General features: G+C 43.0%; 2 protein-coding genes across 5 annotated transcripts in view; one reads left to right on the forward strand and one right to left on the reverse strand.

Moving 5' to 3' along the window:
* The window catches only part of TSEN2 (tRNA splicing endonuclease subunit 2), a 19232-nt gene extending 9633 nt beyond the window's left edge, over positions 1-9599 (forward strand). For all 3 annotated transcript variants that reach the window (XM_044451373.1, XM_044451375.1, XM_044451374.1), the window contains 6 exons: positions 1663-1713; positions 2826-2964; positions 5227-5263; positions 6209-6320; positions 7885-7974; positions 9479-9599. In XM_044451373.1, the coding sequence (XP_044307308.1) occupies positions 1663-1713; positions 2826-2964; positions 5227-5263; positions 6209-6320; positions 7885-7974; positions 9479-9538 (489 nt within the window). In that variant the 3' untranslated portion in view covers positions 9539-9599. The remainder of the gene's footprint in view (positions 1-1662; positions 1714-2825; positions 2965-5226; positions 5264-6208; positions 6321-7884; positions 7975-9478) is intronic.
* A 2-nt stretch (positions 9600-9601) lies between these two features.
* MKRN2OS (MKRN2 opposite strand) lies at positions 9602-21472 on the reverse strand. 2 transcript variants are annotated; one of them, XM_044451376.1, is made up of 5 exons: positions 21403-21472; positions 18635-18918; positions 17304-17353; positions 16165-16327; positions 9602-11565 (listed from the first exon to the last, which is right to left on the reverse strand). In XM_044451376.1, exons 2-5 carry the CDS (start codon positions 18850-18852, stop codon positions 11331-11333), a joined length of 666 nt encoding a protein of 221 aa, XP_044307311.1. In that variant the 5' UTR covers positions 18853-18918; positions 21403-21472; the 3' UTR covers positions 9602-11330. The 2 variants fall into 2 exon arrangements, with proteins under 2 accessions (XP_044307311.1, XP_044307312.1); XM_044451377.1 differs by lacking the exon at positions 21403-21472 and having other exon boundaries at positions 18635-18980.
* Positions 21473-21623: the final 151 nt, after the last annotated feature.

Below are 21623 nucleotides of genomic sequence, written 5' to 3' on the forward strand. Positions count from 1 at the left end.
GCTACTGTGATGTTGAATGGTTTGCCTTGGATTCGAACTGAGATCATTCTGTCATTTTGGAGATTGTATCCCAGTACTGCTTTTCCTACTCTTTTATTGACTATGAAGGCTACTCCATTTCTTCTGAGGGATTCTTGCCCACAGTACTATACCCGATGGTCATCTGAATTAAATTCACCCATTCCTGTCCATTTTAGTTCACTGATTCCTAAGATGTCGATGTTCAGTCTTGTCACCTCTTGTCTGATCACATCCAGCTTGCCTTGATTCATGGATCTTACATTCCAGGTTCCTATGGAGTATAGGTCTTTACAGCATCGGACTTTCCTTTCACCACCAGATACATCTGCAACCGAGTGTCTTTTCAGCTTTGACCCAGTCGCTTCATTCTTTCTGGTGCTACTAGTACTAGCCCTCCACTCTTTCCCAGTAGCATATTGGACACCTTCTGACCTGAGGGGCTCATCTTCCGGCGTCATCTCTTTTTGCCTTTTGGTACTGTCCATGGGGTTTCCATGGCAAAGATACTGGAGTGGGTTGCCATTTCCTGCTCCAGTGGATCAGCTTTTGTCAGAGCTCTCTGCTATGATCTGTCCGTCTTGGGTGGCCCTGCATGGCATAGCTCATAGTTTCATTGAGCTACACAAGCCCCTTCGCCACAACAAGGCAGTGGTCTATGAAGGAGTACTTTAAAACATTATAAATGGCTGCATGGATGAACTTAATGAAAGGAAACCATGACTGCTGGAGTTCCTGGAACAGAGGAACCTGCCTTAGTCCTGTGTAAATTGCATTCATTAAAATGAATGGGATCTAAATTATTTGTGACAATTCTCATTACTCCCTGTAGATCAACTGTGCATCAGACTAACTTTGGCTACAGTTCAGCCCAATATTGTCCACACTATTGGAAGCATTTATCTGGGCCTTCAGGCAGGCGTTTGCCAGAAAATGCCAGAAATGCCATAAACTGAGCCTGAGACTTTGCTATACACAGGCTCTGCCACTCAACTGTGGCCCACTGCCTGGTAGATCCTTTCTGAGACAGGGAAATGGATTTCCATAGTGTCCCAGGCCCTCCCCAGTTCACGGATTCCAACATGCACCTCTCCTGATACCGGCAGGGCTTTGCTCCTCCCTTCCTTCCTTCTGTCCAGCATAAAGGTGCAGACCTATAGAAGCTCATGTTTTGTGCTTGAAAAGGCAAGTCTCTGCTTCTTGCCATTCCATGGTGCCACTATGGATATTTTGCTGCCATCGTCTGGCATGAGCACCAAAAGCCATTTTCTTGCCAACCATCAAAAGACCATGCACTGCTTTTCCCCTGTTGTAGAGTTCTCTTTGTTTTACTAGATCTTGCTCAGGAAAAATTCCTGCAGGAATTTGCCCAGAATTATTGCAGTACAATGCTGTACATGTCTACTCAGGAGTATATAATTCTATGTAAACCTGGTGGGTCTTACAGTGTGATTAAGTGATCCGTTTCTCCAGTACTACATAATGAAAGATAGAATGAGGTCTTGCAGTGCGAGCCTTGCAAGTTAATACCTTCTTGTCACCGGTCCCTTCTTTAGCCCTTACTATAGAGACACTTTCAGGGAGCATGCTCTCTAATGTGTATTACACGAAGAAAATAATTTTGTTTGCATTTTTGTTTCCTAGGCTTTTTTCTTGGTCTATGCTCTGGGATGTTTAAGCATTTATTGCAATGAGGTAAGATGGTCTAGTCACTGGCAAGCCATGTGTGCGTGATCTGTTGCTATGCGCACGCTTCGTGTGCAAGAGGCAACCTGGGCTTTTGTTTAAAGGGATGAATCACTTTCACTTCTCCGACAATCTTACATTGTATCCACGTAATTGGATCTTCTTAGAGTACAATCCTGCACTGGTTATGTGTATCTGTAGAATTCAGTTGTAAGTATGAATTTCCAATCAGTAATTTATTTCTGTAGACCTAAGTGGCTATAACAGCATGCAAGATTTCCTAATCTTTCATGTGACAGTACACTTTATCCCTGGCCAGATTTTGTGTGGATACAAGTTGAAGCAAAATTGGCGAAAGGGACTGTTTGATAAATGCTGACTTAGGGCGTGATGCTGCCGGGATGAACAGAGCCTGCAAGCTCAGAGGAGGACAGATACCCAGTGGAGGGTGGGAGGAGCTCAGAGGCCAAGGGAGTTTCTCCACTCCTCCTGCCCTGCAGCTTGGCTACATGGCCGTCTTGAAGGGCGAGGTACCAGCAGGATGCCTCATAGCTTGCCTGCCCCTGTCTCCCTCCTCCCTTAAATATCGCCCCCGGAGTCACTCTCGCAATCTCGGAGACATGGCCACTGTAGGGGGCAGCACTGTGAATGTGGGGAGCCAGCTGTGGGGCTGATCTCCAATCCTGTCACTGGGCCTCTGAAAAATCCACTGGTCATCTAGATACTGCCTAACTTTGGGCTGTTAATTGGTTAAAGAAAATGGGCAAATATATGGTTCTATATTTTAAAATATAAGTCCACAGTGCAGCAAAGCTGATTTACTATCAAAGCAGAAGTTTTTGATACCAGCATTCAAAAGCTAGATGGCATTTATTTATTTAAAAGCTTCTCTAGATCATCAAAAGGCACCATTTATTCTAGTGAATCACGTGACGGTTTACAGCAATTAATGTCCCATCTCTCATTGAAAAATTTATATCTGGCTTCTGTGCGTGTGCCGTTTGAACCAAATCCCATAAAATACAACTCTTTACAAATGGTTAAGGTTGTTGACAGTTGCTAACAATAATAGGCTGCATCATGGACCGTGATCATATGAAGCCACCTGGTTGTGTGTTTAGGTACCTTTATCCATCCTGAAGCTTTGGGAAGTTTTTAGTGACACACAGCCCAGTTTCAAGGCCACGTACATGGCGTATCACTACTTCCGTGCTAAAGGATGGGTCCCTAAAGTTGGACTGAAGTATGGAACAGATCTCTGTGAGTATTTGCTTTCCACTGTTTGCCGCTTTTGATTTTCCTTGTAACAGAGGGCCAGGTCACTGATGGCGGCTGCACACGCTTGGCTGAGCCAGGGAATGGTGTGTTGTAGGAAAGCTGGTGCTTTTGCATCCTCCAGGAGATGCTACTGACTGGGCCAGCCACCAGGTTCACATGTAACTGCAAGCTGTATTGCACCTCCAGCATGATGTGAACTTTCAGAATGGCAGCTTATGCCATGATGAGAATCCCTATGGGGAAATTCACCCGGAGTGGTTTCTTATTGCATGCAAACCGAGCCACTGACCCCCAGAAAACTTAGGACCAAGTTGCCTGAAAGACAGTCTCCCCCAGTATAGACTGTGCTGTTCTCCAGGGGAGGTCTTCCCATCTGCACCACACCCTGCAGAGTCCCATCTGGCAGCAACACAGTTGTGGGTCTTCTGTGTGGTTGTACCACCCCCTACTGGGATGGAGTCCCTTCAGTGATGCCACTCCCTGACTTCACATCCTTTTGATGATCACCAACAACTTGTTTACCCTGACTTTTCCCAACACAAACTTCTCTAAATACTGCTATGCTTTACATATTGGTTTGTAATACGTTGCAAGCTGCTTCAGGATTGTTGAAATGGGAACCATACATAAATGTTTATAAGTAAATGTATTGGTGGGTAAATGTGGCACTAAAGTTATGAAATGCCACATGTTTGTTTTTATTTGCTGAGTCTTGTGTTTAAATGATCTTCTGGTTGTAGTCTTTCTACAGTGGTGGAGTGTGTGTGTTTCAGATTTGTTGCATATTCAGTTGTGTGTAGTTTGCTCGGGTATCGAGTACGGTGGTCCCATCTCAGTCCTCGTCCCATTTGTTGATTTCTTTAAATAACAGATGTGTGGACTGCGATAACATAAAAATGTTTAATAAATGGCTTGTAATCATCAGTGTAACCAACTGTCTTTTTAGCATAGACAAAAATAATGTGGCAATTTATCAAACACGTTCTTCATGTTACCAAATGCATTTAGCACTGTAAAGCTCTTTGTGACCCTCGTTTTGTGCATCTTTCCTAATTCCCCTTAAAACTTTTGAGCATGATGTGTGAGCCTCCAGTCATTTCTTTGGCTAAGATCGAACTCGACTTAATTAATGCAGATGACTCCACTACCTCATATCTAAGAAGAGGAGAACTAGCAAGAGAGTGGCTATTCTAAACATGGAACAACATGACTTATGCATTGTTAAAGCATGTAATGCTTTAAGTAACTATCTTTGTCCAGTAAAAGTTCATTTCACTTCTGTTAAATCTGCTGTTAACATTCTCCTCTAAACTGTCCCTTGGCAGCCTCACCTGTTGCCTGCTGGCATTGTGCCTTCTACTGTATGGAAGTTGGAAGAGCCACTTAATTGCGCTGACTGTGTATAGGACTTCATTTGTGAATGCATCTTTGCTTCCCCCTCTGAGTGTGTTTCTGTAGATTAGGGTGGTCCAACATGCAGCCTGTGGGGCACATGTGACCCCCGAGACCTAGTTCTGCAGCCCTCTTGCTGCTCACACCCCCCTGCTTCCCCCCAGTCCAGATCCCAGCGATGGCACAGGCATGATTGCAGGGAGCTCTCCCGAGGCCATGCCCTGTCCTGCTCTCCCCGAAGCTCAGGAAGAGAGCTGGTCAGGCTGGCGGCCTCAGCAGAGCTTGCCCCACCATGCCCTGCGCTGCTCCAGCTGCTGAGTGCCTTTGCAAGAGGCTCGGTGCACCAGTTCCAAGAAGGAAGGAAGGAAGGGCTGTGGGGGGGGGGTCACATGGGAGGGCTTCTGGGTGAGAGAAACACCCAGGGAAGAAAGGGATGAGCCACCCCAGAGGAGCAGTCACTGTGCTTGAACTGTGGTGGGAGAAGCAGCAGCTTGCGATCCCTGCAGAGAGCCCAGGCATGCAAAGCAGCGTCTTCAGATCTGATGCGTTATGTGGGCCTTGCTGAATTCAGGTTGTTATTGATCCATTTTTTTGCCTGAAGGTGGCACTACTGGAAAAAAACCTTAAATCATTTCACTCCTAGCTAGCTCACTATATGTATATTTAGTGTGCCCATTTACCCCTTCCAACTGTGGGTAAAACAAAAACTGATCTTACTAAACTTTTTTTTTTTTTTTTTAGATTTGCAGAGTTGAGGCATGGAGAAGCCATGGGTCCTATCCTAGTGCGATTCGCAATGGAGCAGGCATGGCATTTCTAATAAGTGCTTGTTTTTTGTTCTCCCTGTTGCAGTGTTGTATCGAAAAGGCCCTCCTTTTTACCATGCCAGGTATAACTTATTTTTGGATATATATTTGCTTTATGTTCTTTTGCTTTATTTTGATCACTAATTGAAACCGAGTTACATTTGATATGTCTTGGCTTGTTTTCTTAGTTCATAAGAATGTTTTCGCACCATTGCACTGAAATAAACACAGTCAAAGTAATAATTTGCACAGCAGGCAGACATTTTAATAGCATGCTGGGGTTAGGACTTCACAGGTATTTTCTGTGTGTCTCACAGAGTAGCACTGGAAAGACTGAATTTTGGTACTAGCATAGCTTGGTGCAAAACACTTTTATTGATGAACTGCAGAGATGCAAAGTATTCTTGCTGACTTTGGTGAAAGGCCCTCATTATATCAATAGTATGCATTTTATTAAGAAGAATTCATCTTGCCTTTAAATAATTAACAAAAGTATTGACCATTTTAAGCAGTTTATAGGTAAACTCTCTTTAGTCTACACAATATAGAAACAGCGAGTCAGAAGGGGTCTCCCAAGCCATCTAGTCTGACCCCCCGGCTCCAGGCGGCTCCGCTCATGACATGCCCACCATGTGCATGTCCAGCCTATCCTTGAACACCCTCACTGCTGGGGCTTCAACCACCTCCTGTGGAAGCCCATTCCACACCCTCAGGGTCCTGACTGTCAGGAAGTGCTTCCTGGCATCTTACTTGAACCTTGGTTATACTAAGTTGCTGACTGGAAACTCCAGGTAAAAGACAGTCCCTTTTATTAACAGTCCCTTTTAACCTTTCTCTTAAGGTAGAGTTTAAAGGACATGGTGCACTTTTGGCTTACGTGTTCACTAGAGCGGCTTCTTTCACTGCGGCTGGAAAGACCCAGCCATTCTTATACCATTCTTAGCTTGATATGATCCTTGCAGCAGCTGTAGAGGAGAGTGGTTTTTAAATCCATATTTCACCCCACTAACCTTTAATTTTGTTTCCAGTTATTCTGTGATTGCTGAATTTGTGAATGATGACTTTGAAGGATCATTGTGCAGACCGTTCAGCTGGAAGTCTCTGTCTGGGTTGAACAGAACTACAGCAAATGTGTCTAAGGTAACTGGTAAAAGGAGCAAAGCATTTTAAATGACACAGTAAAAATAAGAAATGGAAGTGGATATATTGATGGACTTAGGGCCTAAGTATAGATTATAGAAATGTGTCAGTACTGGGCAAAAAGATTTCTGGAAATTATATAAATACAGCTTGCACCCTACAAGTGTAAAAATGTTCCCAGTTACAACTGGAGAAATCCCCTTTCCATAAATAGGTTGTAACCAGTGTGTGGCTTGTTCCATTTTCAGGTATGCCTCTACTGAGGCCGCTTTGAGGGTTTAAACAAGGAATGCCTTCCTACATTTTAGACCACTTGTTCATTAATTTCTTCTGTGCTAGCCACAGATAAGATGATTTCAGATTCCAAGGTTTTAAAAAAGTTAGAAGAATGTGTCTAATTCCATTCTTCTAGTAATCATAGTCTTGGCCTACATTTGCACAGAATTTCAGCTTTCTACTTTACTTGGAAGTACCTTACAAATTTTAAGTGGGGGAGAAATTCCCAATTTAAAATTTCTCTAGTAATTAAAATATTTTGGAAAATTTTCTAGCTGATCACAAAAAGTGTCTTTAATACACAAATTTGTACTTTTCTCAGATGTTATTATGTTGTTTGTCTTTAACACAGCATTTGTTTTAATGTCATAGAATATCTGCAGTAAATACACTGGAAAGGCTACTAATCTGGAAACAGACAGAACACCTAATAAATAGGGTTGGGATGTACCCTTTCATAATCCATCCTTCTAACATCCATGGACTTCCTCTTATTCTTCGTATGGTCCTGCAAAGTGAGCTGAGCTGAGAGGAAGCCCTGGAATGCTTGCAGACCCCCGGCTGGGCAACCAGCAACTTTCCCCATCAGGAGCAGCTGCAGGACACAGAAGGGGGATGGCCAACCTTCTTTTCCAGCTGCTGCTGCCATTTCCAAAGCTACTGCAGAGCATGAGCCTCAGGGCCTTTCCCAGCAACCAGCCTTCTTTTGCAAATCTTGGATATGCTCACCAGGAACTCAGGCTCAGGCTGTGCAAAGCAGACGGGGGTCTAGCAAGCCAAGCCCAGGGAATCCAAAAGATTCCCACCCCCAAACTGATTCCTCTCACTTCCCTACTAATAACTGTTGTTCAAGGCAATACCTGAAGTCCAGGACTTCTAATTATGCATGTGTGGACATGCACACCCATCACAGTACTTCAGATGGAAATTCACTCCAGAAGGTTAAGAGACTCTCTGGAGATTCCCCAAATGAAGCAAAGCAGCTGCGATAGGAAGGGACATTCATAGTTTTAGAATGCACAGGGGTTTTGGAGCTCTGGTTTCAGTCAGGATCTGACAGTCCGATAATGGCTTATACAAAATCTTTTTTTTTTGGATGGGTGCTGGGAATGTCTTTGAACCCATGTCTCCTTAATAAAAGTTCAGCATCATATTTTTGGAACCACACAGACTCTTCTCTGCCTCATAGATTAAAAAGACTCTTGTTTTTTTAATTCACCTTGGAGAAAATGTCCAGGTATGCTTGAATTTGTATTTTGTTGATAACATGCAATTTCTTTGCTGTCAGGAACTCATGTTCTGCTATTTGATTAAGCCATCTGATATGACTGAAAAGGAAATGTCATCACCAGAATGTCTCAAAAGGATTAAAGTTCAGGTAGGTGAGCTGCCTCTGATTTGTTCACTGAAGCTGATGACTTCAAGGCATCCTATTCTCTGGCTAGCCATGGATAGGACTGTATACAATCCTGTTTGAAATGGCCCTGAATCAGGAGATCTGTGTTTCAACCAGAGCTAGAGAGCATAGTTAATTTGCATAAGAACCTCGGAGCCCTGCTGCATCAGACCGAGCATCCTCCTGTGCCGCATTCTGCCCACATCGTGGCCCATGGGAAGCTCACAGGTAGGACATGCGTGCAACAGTGCCCTCCCACCACGCCCTGCACACTGCCGCTGATCTGGAGCTACTGCATAGCCATCGTAACACATAGCTTTCATATAGCCTGGAACGCCCATATATGAGGCGCTCAGCGATAGGGCGGCATACAAAAACTCTAGAGAGAGAGAGAGCGAGAGAGAGAGAGAAAGCGAGAGAGAGAGAGCGAGAGAGAGAGAGCGAGAGAGAGAGAGAGAGAGAGCGAAAGAGAGAGAGCGAGAGAGAGAGCGAGAGAGCGAGCGCGAGAGAGAGCGAGAGCGAGCGAGAGCGAGCGAGAGCGAGCGAGAGCGCGAGAGAGAGCGAGAGAGCCTGAAGTGCTTGAGCTGCCTAATCTTGGAAGCTAAGCTTTGTTGGGCTTACATAGCGCAGAGAGCTTTGGCTATGGGTGGTATAGAAATGTAGTAATAACCAGGACTAGTCGCCATCGATGGGCCTCTCTCTATGAATTTGTGCAATCCACATTTAAAGTCATCCAAGTTGGTGGCCCTCACAGCTTATGGAAGTGAGTTCCGTTGTAACTATGTGCTGTTTGAAGCAGTGTGTCCTTTTATCAGTCCTAAATCTCCCACCAGTCAGCTTCATTTTTTCTTTTCCTGTAGATGTTATAGGAGTGAATAGGAATCTAGATACTAGAAGTAGTTTCTGTGCCACTCACAGGTGAATCAGTCTTGAACTAGAAATGCAAAGAAGTGTAAGTCATGATGGCTGAGAATAACTAGTTAGTCTCACAATTTGGAGGGTAACAGGTTTGGGGAGGCGAGTTCCATTCTGAACAGCAGGCCAGTATAATCACATAGTGGAACTGTGCAAACCCAGGTACACGCCATTAGAAGATGAAAAGGTAACAACGGTATTTTTGGTGCCTGAAGCCATGTGCACACTGAACATAGTTCCCTGGATCTCAGTTGGTGGGAAGCATTCAGCAAAAAGTGAACTGATTGACCTGAACAGGAGTCCCTGAAGCTACTTCAGCTTTACAAAAGTGTGTCTATGTGAGTGAAGGGGTAGGGGAGAGGGGAAGGTAAGGTGGATGGGCATTCAGAAACACCCAGAACACATCGGAATTCTGTTGTGAGAAGTATCTGCATTGATGACTTGTCTTATCCAAGAAAGAAGCCAAGAAGTACACTTAGGAAAACTATGTTAGCTAGGAATGAGATCAATAATGATATTATTTTTGTTTATATGTTTTATCTCTTTAGTAAGCAATGGCTTTATTTTTAAGGTACTGGTTCTGAATCGTTGGGTCTCATCCTGTGAGCGGAATGAACAAGAGGAGCTATGATAAAATGGTCCAGAAAATTGAATTATGCTGAAATAATTAAAATAAACGGTCATGAACTGTCTGTGCATGCTTGTTTTATATTACATGTATATATTAAAAAACAATGTTATACGATAGAAGACTGCAAAAAGTTTCTGGTCTTTGTAAAGCACACCTGTCTGTTGAGCTACCCACATGGACACTGACATGTTTGTTCGTGCAAAGAGACATTCACTCCTCAGCTCACCATATGCTGATCTTTCATGGAATTGTAGCATAGTGTTTGCAAGTCATTAAGCTGCAGTAGGAACTGAGGAAGTTTCTAGTGCCTGGTGCACTGGAATTTGTTTCACAAACTGAAAATCAAATCCATTCTTTGCAAGTGTGTAAAAAATGCAGGCTGACAGAGCTGGGATCTGACTTACAGAGCAATGCTAGACTGGGTACTTGGAAATAAATCCCATGAAGCCAATGGGCTTACTCCAAAGTAAGTGTGCACAAAATTGTAGCCATCAGATTTAAACTGTGTGTGAATCAGAAAGTAATTTGGAATGGAACATTACAAATTTCCCCAACTACCAGCCTCGGTCAACTAACATTTTATTGTAATAAACACTAGATGTCAATGGAAGAAGTTTTTTCTCTGAATGGCTAACAAATGAAGATATTGGTTGAGCTGTGGACTCTCTCACCACTGGAAAGAGGGGGCAACTTTCATCCATTCCCTCTCCTCCTTTATAGCTCTGCTGAAGAACCTCCACAACAGTGGGAGTTGAGTTGCAGAAAGGGGGAAGTGGTGAAAATGGCCTTTTCCCTCGCTTCCACCTTAGGATTTTCTATGAATCTTGGCCCCAGCTGTGAAGGGAAGGCTCCTTTCTTTCCACTGATGTCTAGTTAGGAACCAAACCAATGTCTTTCTTTTATATGACAAGAAACGGACTCAGCTCTGCCCCATTCAGAATAGCCATGCATTCAATGCAGGGACCTCACAGAGCAAACATACACAGCAGTCAGAATGAAGCCATGGCTGCTGGTACCCCAGGCACAAGCCCTGCATGCCCATGGTCTGGGAGGGAGGTGTCTGCGCCCACAGTAGTGGGGAGGGAAACTGAATTCAGTTTATGGAGTACCTGAAGTGCAACGCCTGGGTGCCCTCAATGCACATACCGTGTTCTGGGCCTCTAAGTTTCATGGTCTTGGTGATGGGATGTAGTCGGACACCTTAGAGATGAAATGTCATTTGTTTTGAAAGACAGCAGCTTATTGGAAAGCTTATGTTCTGTCTCAAGACACTGCAATCTTATGGACACTCATGGGACTTCTTTCCAAATGGCCCTGCACTGAACCATGCTGCCAGCTTCTCATTTGTCTCACGTGAGAGAGCAGGAACAAGAAGCTGAAATATCTTACAGCTCAATGGCTGTAACCCTCTGAACTCAGAGGACTACAGGCATCCTATGGAGAGGCCAGGAGAAATGTGGAGGCAAAGCACTTTGCAGAACAAGCTGCTGGGCAATCCTGGCTGTGTGAAGGAGGCTGGGTTGCCTCCCAAATAGGTCACATCTTGCTGTGCTGGTCTCCCATCCCCACCCCTTGGAGCCCCCTCTAAACCTCTTCTCTGAGGTTGTTCCTGTGGTCTCGGAAAAGCAGCTGGTGCATTTTTGGTGGGCACGCCCTATGCTCCAAGATCAGAGCTATTTCCCAACCTAAGAGCTGGGAAGATGGATGATCCTGTGGCCATCTGGTAGCCATAGGATCACTCTGGTAGCCCGATTATTTTACTTTCTGGTGTTCTGTTTTCCGCACAACGAAATCAAATAGTCCCTGTGGAAGTGCTGCCCTCTTGAGCAGGATGATCAACAGCATAGAAGCCATTCTTGCATATTTCCTTGTAGATCGTGATATACTTGGAAGCTTTCTTTGTTCGTGGAATCACAAATTTCTCTGTAAATTCGCTTTTGTTCATTTGCTGTTTCTTCTGTGCACTCAACACACAGTTAATAAATGTTAGTGCATATGTGTAACAGTTGTGCATATGTTCTTCATACCTATTAAACAGAGTGAGAAACAAGGATCAGAAATCAATGCTCTAACTTTGAGTGCAATCCTATGCATGGTTAGACAGAAAAAAGTTGTACAGACCAGGATAGTAAGCTGAGTGATGTAGGACTTTTGCTATTGCAGGACAATCACAAATAGGATTGTGACCTTGTTTGCATATGATACAGTCCTAGCCATGGTTTACACTGCCTGGCTGGGGAGAGGATTGTGACTAAGTTTCTTCTAAAATGCACAGTATTTTTACCCTGCCTTTCAGTTGAAAAAATGCCCACAGCCCCTTAGAGTAAAATAAGCTGTCACATTTACAATCTGAAAGACACAACTCCAAAGAAAAATGGATTGGATGTAAAAAAAAAAAAGCAAACACTAGCACTAATTCTCTGTGAAGAAGCTTTTGCCATGAATTGGGGGGAATGGAAGCAACTCAAAGAAAGGAAGAGCCAAAAGTTGCCTGTGTCTCAACTGAGTTGAGGGATCGGCCCTGGTTTCCGCTCCCTCTTCTACTGCCTGATGGAATGGATGCTGGATGACGGCTGCTGAAGCAGCAATGCACCACTTCATGGGTGGTCCTGCTTCGCTTCTCAGCCTCTGCTGCAGCCTATAGAATGGTACCTGCATGACAATTCATGGTGCTGTTCTCAGGCCATTCCAGCACAGTCACACTTGGCTGGCAGAAATACGCACCATCATATGATCTATGCAAGGGTAAATTTAAATATGGCGGAGTTGGAGATGTGAAACTAAGAAGAGCCATGATGGATCAGTTAAGGTTTCTATCTAGTCTAGTAGTCCTTCCACAGAGTGGCCAACTGATTGCCACTGGGAGAGCCACAAGCAGGATCCAAGTGCAACAGCCCCTGCTGCCCACGTTCCCAGCAAAGCCCCAGAAATAATGCAGAATGATTGTTTATTGCAGTTCATACTGCCCATCAGCATGCCATTCATAAAACTAAGTTAAAAACATAAAACACAGTGACATAGTGGCGCTTAATATAAAAACCATACATTTAAAACTGAATAGAACTGAAGTAGCATGAGTGCAAAGATTTAAACATGGATGAACACTTAAAAAAAAAAAGCCAGGGTGTTCATTAAATGTTATCTGGCACGGAATAGACCACAATGTAAGTACCTGGTACAATTCCATAAGGGTGTTACCAGTGAAAAAACCCTCTCCTTAGTAGCCCTCTGCCTCACGTTGATTTTCCAGAGGCACCCAGAGATGTTAGAGTCCAGGCAGGTAGGTAAGTCCATTGAGTCCACTTTGACTTGACCCCAGAAATGGCTGGCCAACCGGTGCAGCTTGCAAAGCACTGCGCACGATCATGTTAGACAGTCTCCATTAACAATTTCCCGGTCCCACTTTGGACCAGTTGAATTTTCTGTTGTTTTCAAAGGTGACCTGGTGTGTCACGCACTGTGATAATCTAAATGATGCCGAATAGTCTTTGCTAGACTCCTCCTCCATAGAGTTGTCTGATCCTTGTCTGAAGCCATCCAACTTGGTGGCTGTCACCACATTTTGTGGTAGCAAATGCCATAGTTTTAATTTTAATAGTTTGGGGGAAGGGTGGTTGGACGTCAGGACTGGGAGTACTCCAAGTACAAATGGAAAGTACAGCTGAGTATTTAAAGCCCTCATGTTCACCTTGGCAGGCCTTCACCAATTGTAACCATTCAACTGATTCATTGATGAGAAGCCTGTCAAAGATGCTATTTTTGCCATCTTCACATGTTCCTGTGGAAAAATCCAATTTATCAACAGCATTTGATAAATGAATTTCCTCTTATGTGATTGAAATATGCCCCAATAATTTGTTTGTTCTGCAAATTTTCAGTGAAAAAGAGTATGCATCTAGAGAGAGGAGGACATGGTTTAGTTACAGCAATTAAAGTGCGACTGAGGAACACGGTAGTCAAGTTTCAGTACAACCCTGCCTTGTACATGTTTACTCTGAGGAAAATCCCAGCAAATACAATGAGACTTACTCCAAGGTAAATTTGTATTAGATTGCTGCATCAACCTTTCAACATGTTCCTTGTTATTTTTGGAACAGTGATCCGTTAAAACTGGCTAAAATAGCTAGGGAATGGCTTCATTATAGTATTCAGATGTATTTCTCATATTAAACAAACAGGAAGAAGTTATATAACTAACTTTGTTTCAACAAAATGCAAAGTATGTATTCTGTTTAGCTTTGTGAGAGACAGATTTAGACTTTTTGTAAGGACGAAATGGGGGCAGTGCTTTTGCAGACTACACACGCTCTCAGGCCCTATGCTTCTGGGTGGGCTTTGCTTGAAACAAAACAGATGAGAGACTCAGTCACAAATCTTATGGCCTTCTCCTTAGGAGAAGGAGCAACATGAGGCGATATTTTAAATGTGCCTATTGTGTGATTTAGGTCTTTGTTTCCTCATTGAATTGCAATGAAGCCATATACCTCAGAATGGATAATCCCATTACTTTGCTTGCAAGAGGAAAAAGGATGGGCTATAAAAGCAACGTGATAATAGCTCTCATAAAAATGCACTGCTTTTAATCACATTATACTGTGGCAACATTAGTGGGCACTGGACTTCCCAAAGATTTACATGCAAGATGTTTAGGCCTCACAATGGTTATGGGTTCTTTCCTGAATCACTGCTACCTGTGCTAAGCTCCCGTTAGAAGGCAAACATCATTTATTTGAATATTTTAAAATTCTATAACTTGCAGTAAACAAGCATCAGCCTCTTAGGGCACAATCCTATGCATATCTAGACAGGAAAAACATTTTACAACCCCCAGCATTCCCCAATGGAAGTTGTAGGGCTTTTTTCCCTGTCTAAGCATGCATAGCATCATGCCCTGAATGTTTGCAGGTTCTTACTGATCTTTATCAATATACGTACATAACAAGGGCAGTAAAAGCAAACATGGGCAAAACAGGCTTCATAGAAGGTCTGTGCGTGTGCCGTTGTTATGAAAAACTTTCCTCTCTCCACTACTAGAATATTTGGAAAGCAATCCAAAACAAGAACCAAACCTTTCTTTCTAGTGCTACAGTACAGGTTGTACTAGGTTAGCCTTCCTCAAACCAGTCCCCTTGAGCAGTTCCTGACTGGGGACAGTGGGTTCTGCAGTGCAGCCTCTCCAGAGGGCAACGGATTGTAGAAGGCAGTGCTCAGAAATGGAAGCACCACTCAGCGTGTGGAGTGCACACTGGGAGCGATTTGAATCATCACTGCATCAGCAAGACTAGTGAAAATGTGCTATGAAATGTTGAAAGTGGAACAGAAAGTTACGTTCAAGGAACCTTGATAGTACAATTAGGTTAAGGCATGAGCAGTGATTCATGTTTTTAAATTATGTTTTGAAGTTTCATGAGCCAACCCAGGAATTTTTTGGAAGGTTGGGGTATAAATGCCTCAACTATTATACCAATTATAAATAAGAATATTCACCACAGGACATGTGTGGTCATTGCCCTCAGATCTTGAGAATTCAATTTTTTTTCTTAAGTGTCCTACAACTCCCGGCACACAGGCCTTTTTTCTGTCTAAGCATGCACAGAATTGCACCACGGCACTATTTTCACCAAATGCTACCTACTGACAATTCATCAAATATGAGAGACAAGTATAAACCTTGGTTTTTTAAACCTTTGGTAGTAAACAAACTCTAAGACATAGACTAACAGAAGCGCCGCAAATGTGCTTGTGTTTCATTTTGCTTTTAGGGCGAATTAGAAATTGCTCAGAATCTGCCCTATGGACTGCCTTGAAATGGAGCCATACAGAGGCAAACAGGAACAAAATGGGATCATGGAGCTTTTCTGTCCCCACATACCTTGCCCAATTCTGGGTTTTTAGATAATATAGAAACCGGGTTCACATGTCATTACAAGCAACCCTGCACGTCTACGCCAGTGTGCATTTTTATTACCTCGATGTGCCTGACAAGATGACCAGGCTCATGGCGCTCAGTCTCCTACATCCGGGTGACATCGCAGGAGACACCACGGGGAAGGAGGGACTGCAAGTCAAGTGGAGAGAGAGAAAGCTGCCAGGCACCCTTGCCTTCCCCTCCAGAGAGGACTGCCAGTGTAGGGAGGGTGCCTGGACACGGGTCAGGCAGAGGGGAGGGGAAACCAGTTGGGTGGCGCCACAGAAAGAAGCAGAGCCACTTGGCCGATTCCCCCACTGTACCCCATCTGTGTTCCTGAGAGGCCCCCCACACATGCAAGTGGGAGGTGTGAGAAATCAAATGACCCACTAGGGGCAGCAGCACTCAGCTGATTCTCTGCTTTGCCCCCTCCTTCCACCTGCAACAGAGGCTTTCTCAGTGGGGGGAGGCCGCACCTGCCCCCTTTTCTCACTCCCCCTGACCAGAGGCATCCCAAAGTTGGCAGAACAGACACCCTCTTCTGTTAACTGGAATGAATATTTTTGGAATAGTCACTGGCTCTGAAGTGGCTTTGTTCAATGCATGTTCCAAGTGACTGTACTCACTCTGTCAGAGAGCTGCAATCAGAACCGAGTGCCCAAGGTCAAGCATGGCTGTTTTGTTGCCTTTACAAATTAATCAAATCCATCTTCCATACCTGTGTGGAAGCCAAATTTCCGCAGCTGAGAACTGTTCGAGATATATGTCCCATTGGTTAAGCATTCCATACATGCCAGGCTGCACTAGCGGAACACTTATACATTGCTCCCATCCGTATCCAGCTATGTTAACTCCAGTTGCGCTGTAATTGTACACCAAACCTAAAAACATAGGCAGCAACAGGCCTAATTAGAAGCACAAAATCCAAGATGGCAACACTTTGACCATGGGTACAATTAATTTCCATCCCTTAATTATTCTCACCATCAACATCCTTCTCATTTATTTACAAAAACGTGTTATCTGAAAAATAGTCCTCAAACTTGGGTTATCCAATTCCACAGAATATACTACTATGCAAATATTTACAGAATTCACTGTAACCGATGAGCCAATTGCCTGTTTTCAAAGGGCATGTCTGAATGCTAATCCACTCTGACACTAAGGTATGCTGTGTTGGTTGTTGTGCAAACAACGGACAAGTGAACTCGTTGTGGCTTTCCCCAACTCGGAACTGTTCAGTTCTTCATTCCATATCCCAGAGAATTTAGGGGCTGAAGCTACTGGTCTCCTTTGCTATCATAATTCCAAGCCCTTCTTCTCTTTAAAAAGGGACATGGAGAGTTTTGGATTGGGACAGATATAGCCCTGATTTCAACAGGAATGAATTCCCCACTGAGAGCCTCCTGGCACCAACCTTACTATCTTTCCAGCGCCAGGTAAATACATCCTCCACTGCAGGGCATTCAAGGAGCCTCTTAGCTACTAACCGGTCTGCATATGTTTTATTTCTTTTTCTTTTTATTTAAGTCTTTAATATATACTTTATATTTTTTGAACCTGTGTAATATGTGGTTCTAAATTTCACATTGTAAACTTTTAATAATGTTTTAATATATCTTTATATAATGTATCTTTTATTGGTTTTTTTAATGTGCTTTGTGAACTTCCCAGAGAACTTTGGTTGTTGGGTGGTACAGAAATTAAATAAACAAATAAGTGAATAAATAAACATCTGCCAAAAGCTTGGAGAGCATGCACAAAATACCTTCTGTGGGTATGGAGGAGGAGAGAAAGTAGTCAGGAGTTCCAAGCACTTTCTATTTGTTTAAAAGCTTAGCAACATACTTCTCTTACCATTAGTATTAGTTATTCCAACATGAAGATCGGAATTTCCATCATATTCCCTGAAAGAAGAAATGTAACATTTTTCAAGCTGATAACTTGAAAATTATTGTGTATGTTCTATGTATGCTTTACAGAGATCTCACCTTACTTTTCTTAAAGATTCTGAGTGCAGCCATATTTAATTACTTTTAATGTCCTTGGTGCTGAAGCAATTATTTAGCCAGATTAATCTATTTAAAAACTGTTTGGTGAGTGTGTACATATACATCTGAGTGTTGCACTGAATACAGGTGCTTCTGAAAACTGGCAAGCACCACCTTTAAAAAGCATCCGCTCTTCTCTCAGACACAAGAACAATGCACACATGCACCACCAATTCAGGTGTTATTTGTGCAGTTTGATAGGTTTAGGGCAGATAGAATAAAAGTCTCCAATTCGCAGCATGCCCCATCCAGCCACGCTGGGAGTTGTACACTTTTTTCCTCTCTGAAAATGCACAGTCCTGCACCTTTACTGACCGATAACAATGCAGTCCTATGAGGCTAACTAACGATTACATTTCTTCAATCAGGTAGTGGCCCTACATTTTATGCAGCACTCCAGATTAAAGTACCTACCAAATTCATCTGGGAATGTGTGACCCTACAAAGATTGGTCACTAAATTGACTGGTCATGAGAATTCAAGGAAAGCTTTTACTCACATTAATAAAACCTGCAGTCTAAGCACTAGTGAGGACTTGTGCGAATGGTAGGCTGTTTTCTCCTGCAGCAGGGCTGAGGAGGGCCTAGAGCACGTGCCCTGCAGCTGGTGCTGAAAGGGGCACATCCAGGCCTGGCATCTCCAGCTCCCTTCCTGCATCTTGGGTTGCAAGGCTGCAAGAAAACTAGGCCTGAAATCTTGGCCCAGGCCAGAGAACTGGGTGAGACAGGGCCACAATCGAATTCCATCTCATAAATCTTGTTTCTGACTGCAAGCTAAACAAAGGAGAGTAATATCCTGCCCACTCAGAAGTCAAAGTGCAATAGAAAGCAAAGGTCAGGAAATTTGCATTGGTATCAGACTGTACATGTAGGTTTGTTCATAATGAATAGCCTTCTCTGCCCTTCACCATTCATTGGTTGAATTATAAAGTTTCTTTTTCCCATAACGTTTGATCATGGGATAGTACTTTGCTGTATTTTAACACATTTTTTATTTTTTCTGTCTTCTTTACTGTAGAAGTATTTCCAGTTTGTAGTTTTCGTGGTGACCTTTTTTATTTTGCAGTTTGTTTCTAATCATACAGTAACAAAATACTTCCTTTCATATCTTTAACAAATTAATGATCAAGAGCCATACCTTAGAAAAGTTCCCTCCGTCGGTTTAAGTAAAAAAGAACATCTTTCTTTGTGTCCATTGACAAAGGGGCTGGGAATGCTGACAGGTGCTTCTTCTAGGCTTGCATAGATCAGACTCTTCCCACAAAAAGGACAGTGCTTGGGCACACCAGAGCCAAAGATGTCTTTCCTGCAGTGGGTAATTTTGATTAAGCTTTGCTCTGAGTCCAAAGACTGCATGATTTCTGCCACCTTCTTCTGTCAGTGCAGCTGATTTCTCACCTTTTCCTCCCCAGTGAGATGGACCTGCAAAAGGGGAAGGCAGTACGTTGAGACTGGCAGCTCACAGGACCAATCATTCCTGTAATGGGAGAAGCCCTGGAAAAAAGACAGAAACAGAGAAAGGGAGGGAGAGTTTCTTAAAGAGTCAGTGCTGATTTTTAAAATTCACGTTGCCCAAGATTTCTGTCAGGATTATTCTGATAAGCAGAGATACTTGTTATGGCAAAGACAATTTGTCTGATACGAGTGTTTTGCCACTCTATGCACACAAAGGCAAAACTAAAAGTTGTGTTAAGGTGAGTGGGCAAATTGTGGCCTTCCAGATTTTCTAGCCTACAACTTCCCTCATCCTTCACCACACTGACCATACTGACTGGGATTGATGGGAGTTTTTATTTATTGTAGGCCAAAATTTCTGGAGTGCTACAAGTTACCCAGCCCTGTGTTAAATGATACTAAATGAAAGTGTCTGAAGTGTCTATAAACCATCGTCTTCTTCAAGACAATTAGCTGTATCAAAGACTTCTAATATGTTAGCTGATGTGATGGCCAATTATCACTAGTTTATTGCATCAAGGCAGGACAGAAAAGGATTGAAGCTGCTCTTATCCCATGTCAGTGACAGAAGACCAGACTTACTTTTAGATAAGTGTGCACAACACTGCCAGTCTGCTGCCGGAAAGAATCTATGTAGTTCTAATAAATATTTTACTATGCTTCAATTATATGCAAATGAGGCCATTATTTTTCTTGCAAGCTAAGTAAATCTTGTTTTACTGGTTTAAAAAAAAAGATGTGTGATGAGCCAGTGTGGTGTAGTGGTTAAGAACACAGGGCTGGAGCTCAGGCGATCCAGGTTTGTTTGTTTTAAAGTTTATATACTGCAACCAATAGCCCAATTTAGGGTTCTCTGGGCAACACTTGCCACTCTCTAGTTCCCACTTGGCCATGGAGCCAACTGGGTGACTTTGGGCCAGTCACAGACTCTCAGCCCAGCCTATCTCACAGGGCTGCTGTTGTGGAGATAAGACTGAGAGCAGGAGGAGGAGAAAGGCATTTTAAGTTCTTTAAAAGAAAAAAGACAGGATATAACTCTAATAATAGCTTAATAAATAAATGCCCATCTCAACTTAGTGGTCCCAAATCAGTTTGTGCCTCCTCACCCTTGATGGGGGCAGTTCTATGGATGAGAGAAACAGGCCCTTTAGGGTGCTGGCACAACAGCTGTGGAACTGACCGTGTCAGATGTGCCTGGCATCAGCCCTGCATAGTTTTAAATTCAAATGTTTGTTTTGACAGGTTGTTAAATTTTCTCAGAAAATGTTCTTTGCTGTTTGTAGTGATGGATACTGCTAAGTCACTTTTCAGGGACTTTTTGGGGGAAGGGGAGGAGAAGCCCTGGATCTTACATACTTTTATGATACTTTACATGGTTTGCTGTAGAGTCAGGATTCGCTTCTTTCAGTGAGAAAGGCCTTTTATTCTACTATTAAAAATGCTTGGAAAGAAGACTTGCTGACTGGACTATCTGGACTGTTCCAGTTTATGGATAGCTTTCTAATCTGAAATAGTTGCTCATCATCAATAGTGGGCCAGTTAGCAGAGACACCAACACAGGAACTGGACACTGGAATCAGATGCTAATCCTGCCTCCATATGTACTCTGGCAACAGAATAAAAGGTAAAGGTTTCCCCTTGACGTTAAGTCCAGTCATGCCTGACTCTAGGGGGCAGTGCTCAGCTCCGTTTCCTAGCCGAGGGAGCCAACGTTTGCCTGCAGACAGTCTCCGTGGTCATGTGGCCGGCATGACTAAACACTGAAGTGCACAGAATGCTGTTACCTTCCCACCAAATTGGTACCTTTTTCTCTACTTGTATTTGCATGCTTTCGAACTGTAAGGTTGGCAGGCGCTGGGGCAGAGCAACAGGAACTCACCCCACTGTGCAGATTTGAACTGGCAACCTTTCAATCAACCAGCCCAGCAGCACAGCAGTTTAAACCACTGCACCACCTGCATTCCTAGGCAACAGTATTATAGCACCTAATAACTTCACCCAGAACATCAGGAATCTATTCACCAGTTCATCTTCCTTCGTGATATTTGCCAAGGTCTCCAGCCTTTCCAGACTGGTGGACATTTTTGAGAATTTGAAAAACTGCTGTGGGTACTACTATAAAATGTTACTTGGATTGGCATCTACCTATCACATCTATGAAACTGCATCTCATTAAGCAAAAACATTTTTTCATGTTAATTGGACACTACAATTCACTTAAATAAGGAATTTTTACTTTGGCTAATTGCTGGCAATGCAATTCATCCAGCTACTTCTTTTTGGGGAGAAGATTTTTGTACAGATAAAATAAAGTACTTAAACAATCTTTAAAATTTAATATATAACTTATCGTAACCCATCCAGGAAGCCATGTGGGTAATAGGGCAGGTTAGAAATCCAATAAAAAACAAATAAATTTCACTTATGTATCAGCATTTTTATATTATTTACCTGTTTCATGGAAATTAAAAATGGAAGGGGGTAGTGAACCCCTTTGATAGCTGCAACACAATGTAAATAATAAATGAAATATATACGAAATGTAAGAACAATAATAGTGATAAAAATTAAAAGCTGATATTACAAACTTGAATAGGTTAACGGTCTCCTTCTGTAATGCAGTGGATGAAAGCCCTTACAGCACTTTTGATGTAAGAACGGGTTGCTTACAT

The sequence above is a fragment of the Varanus komodoensis genome, unplaced genomic scaffold (assembly GCF_004798865.1).
Source record: "Varanus komodoensis strain SLA01 unplaced genomic scaffold, ASM479886v1 scaffold6_2, whole genome shotgun sequence".
NCBI lineage: Eukaryota > Metazoa > Chordata > Lepidosauria > Squamata > Varanidae > Varanus > Varanus komodoensis.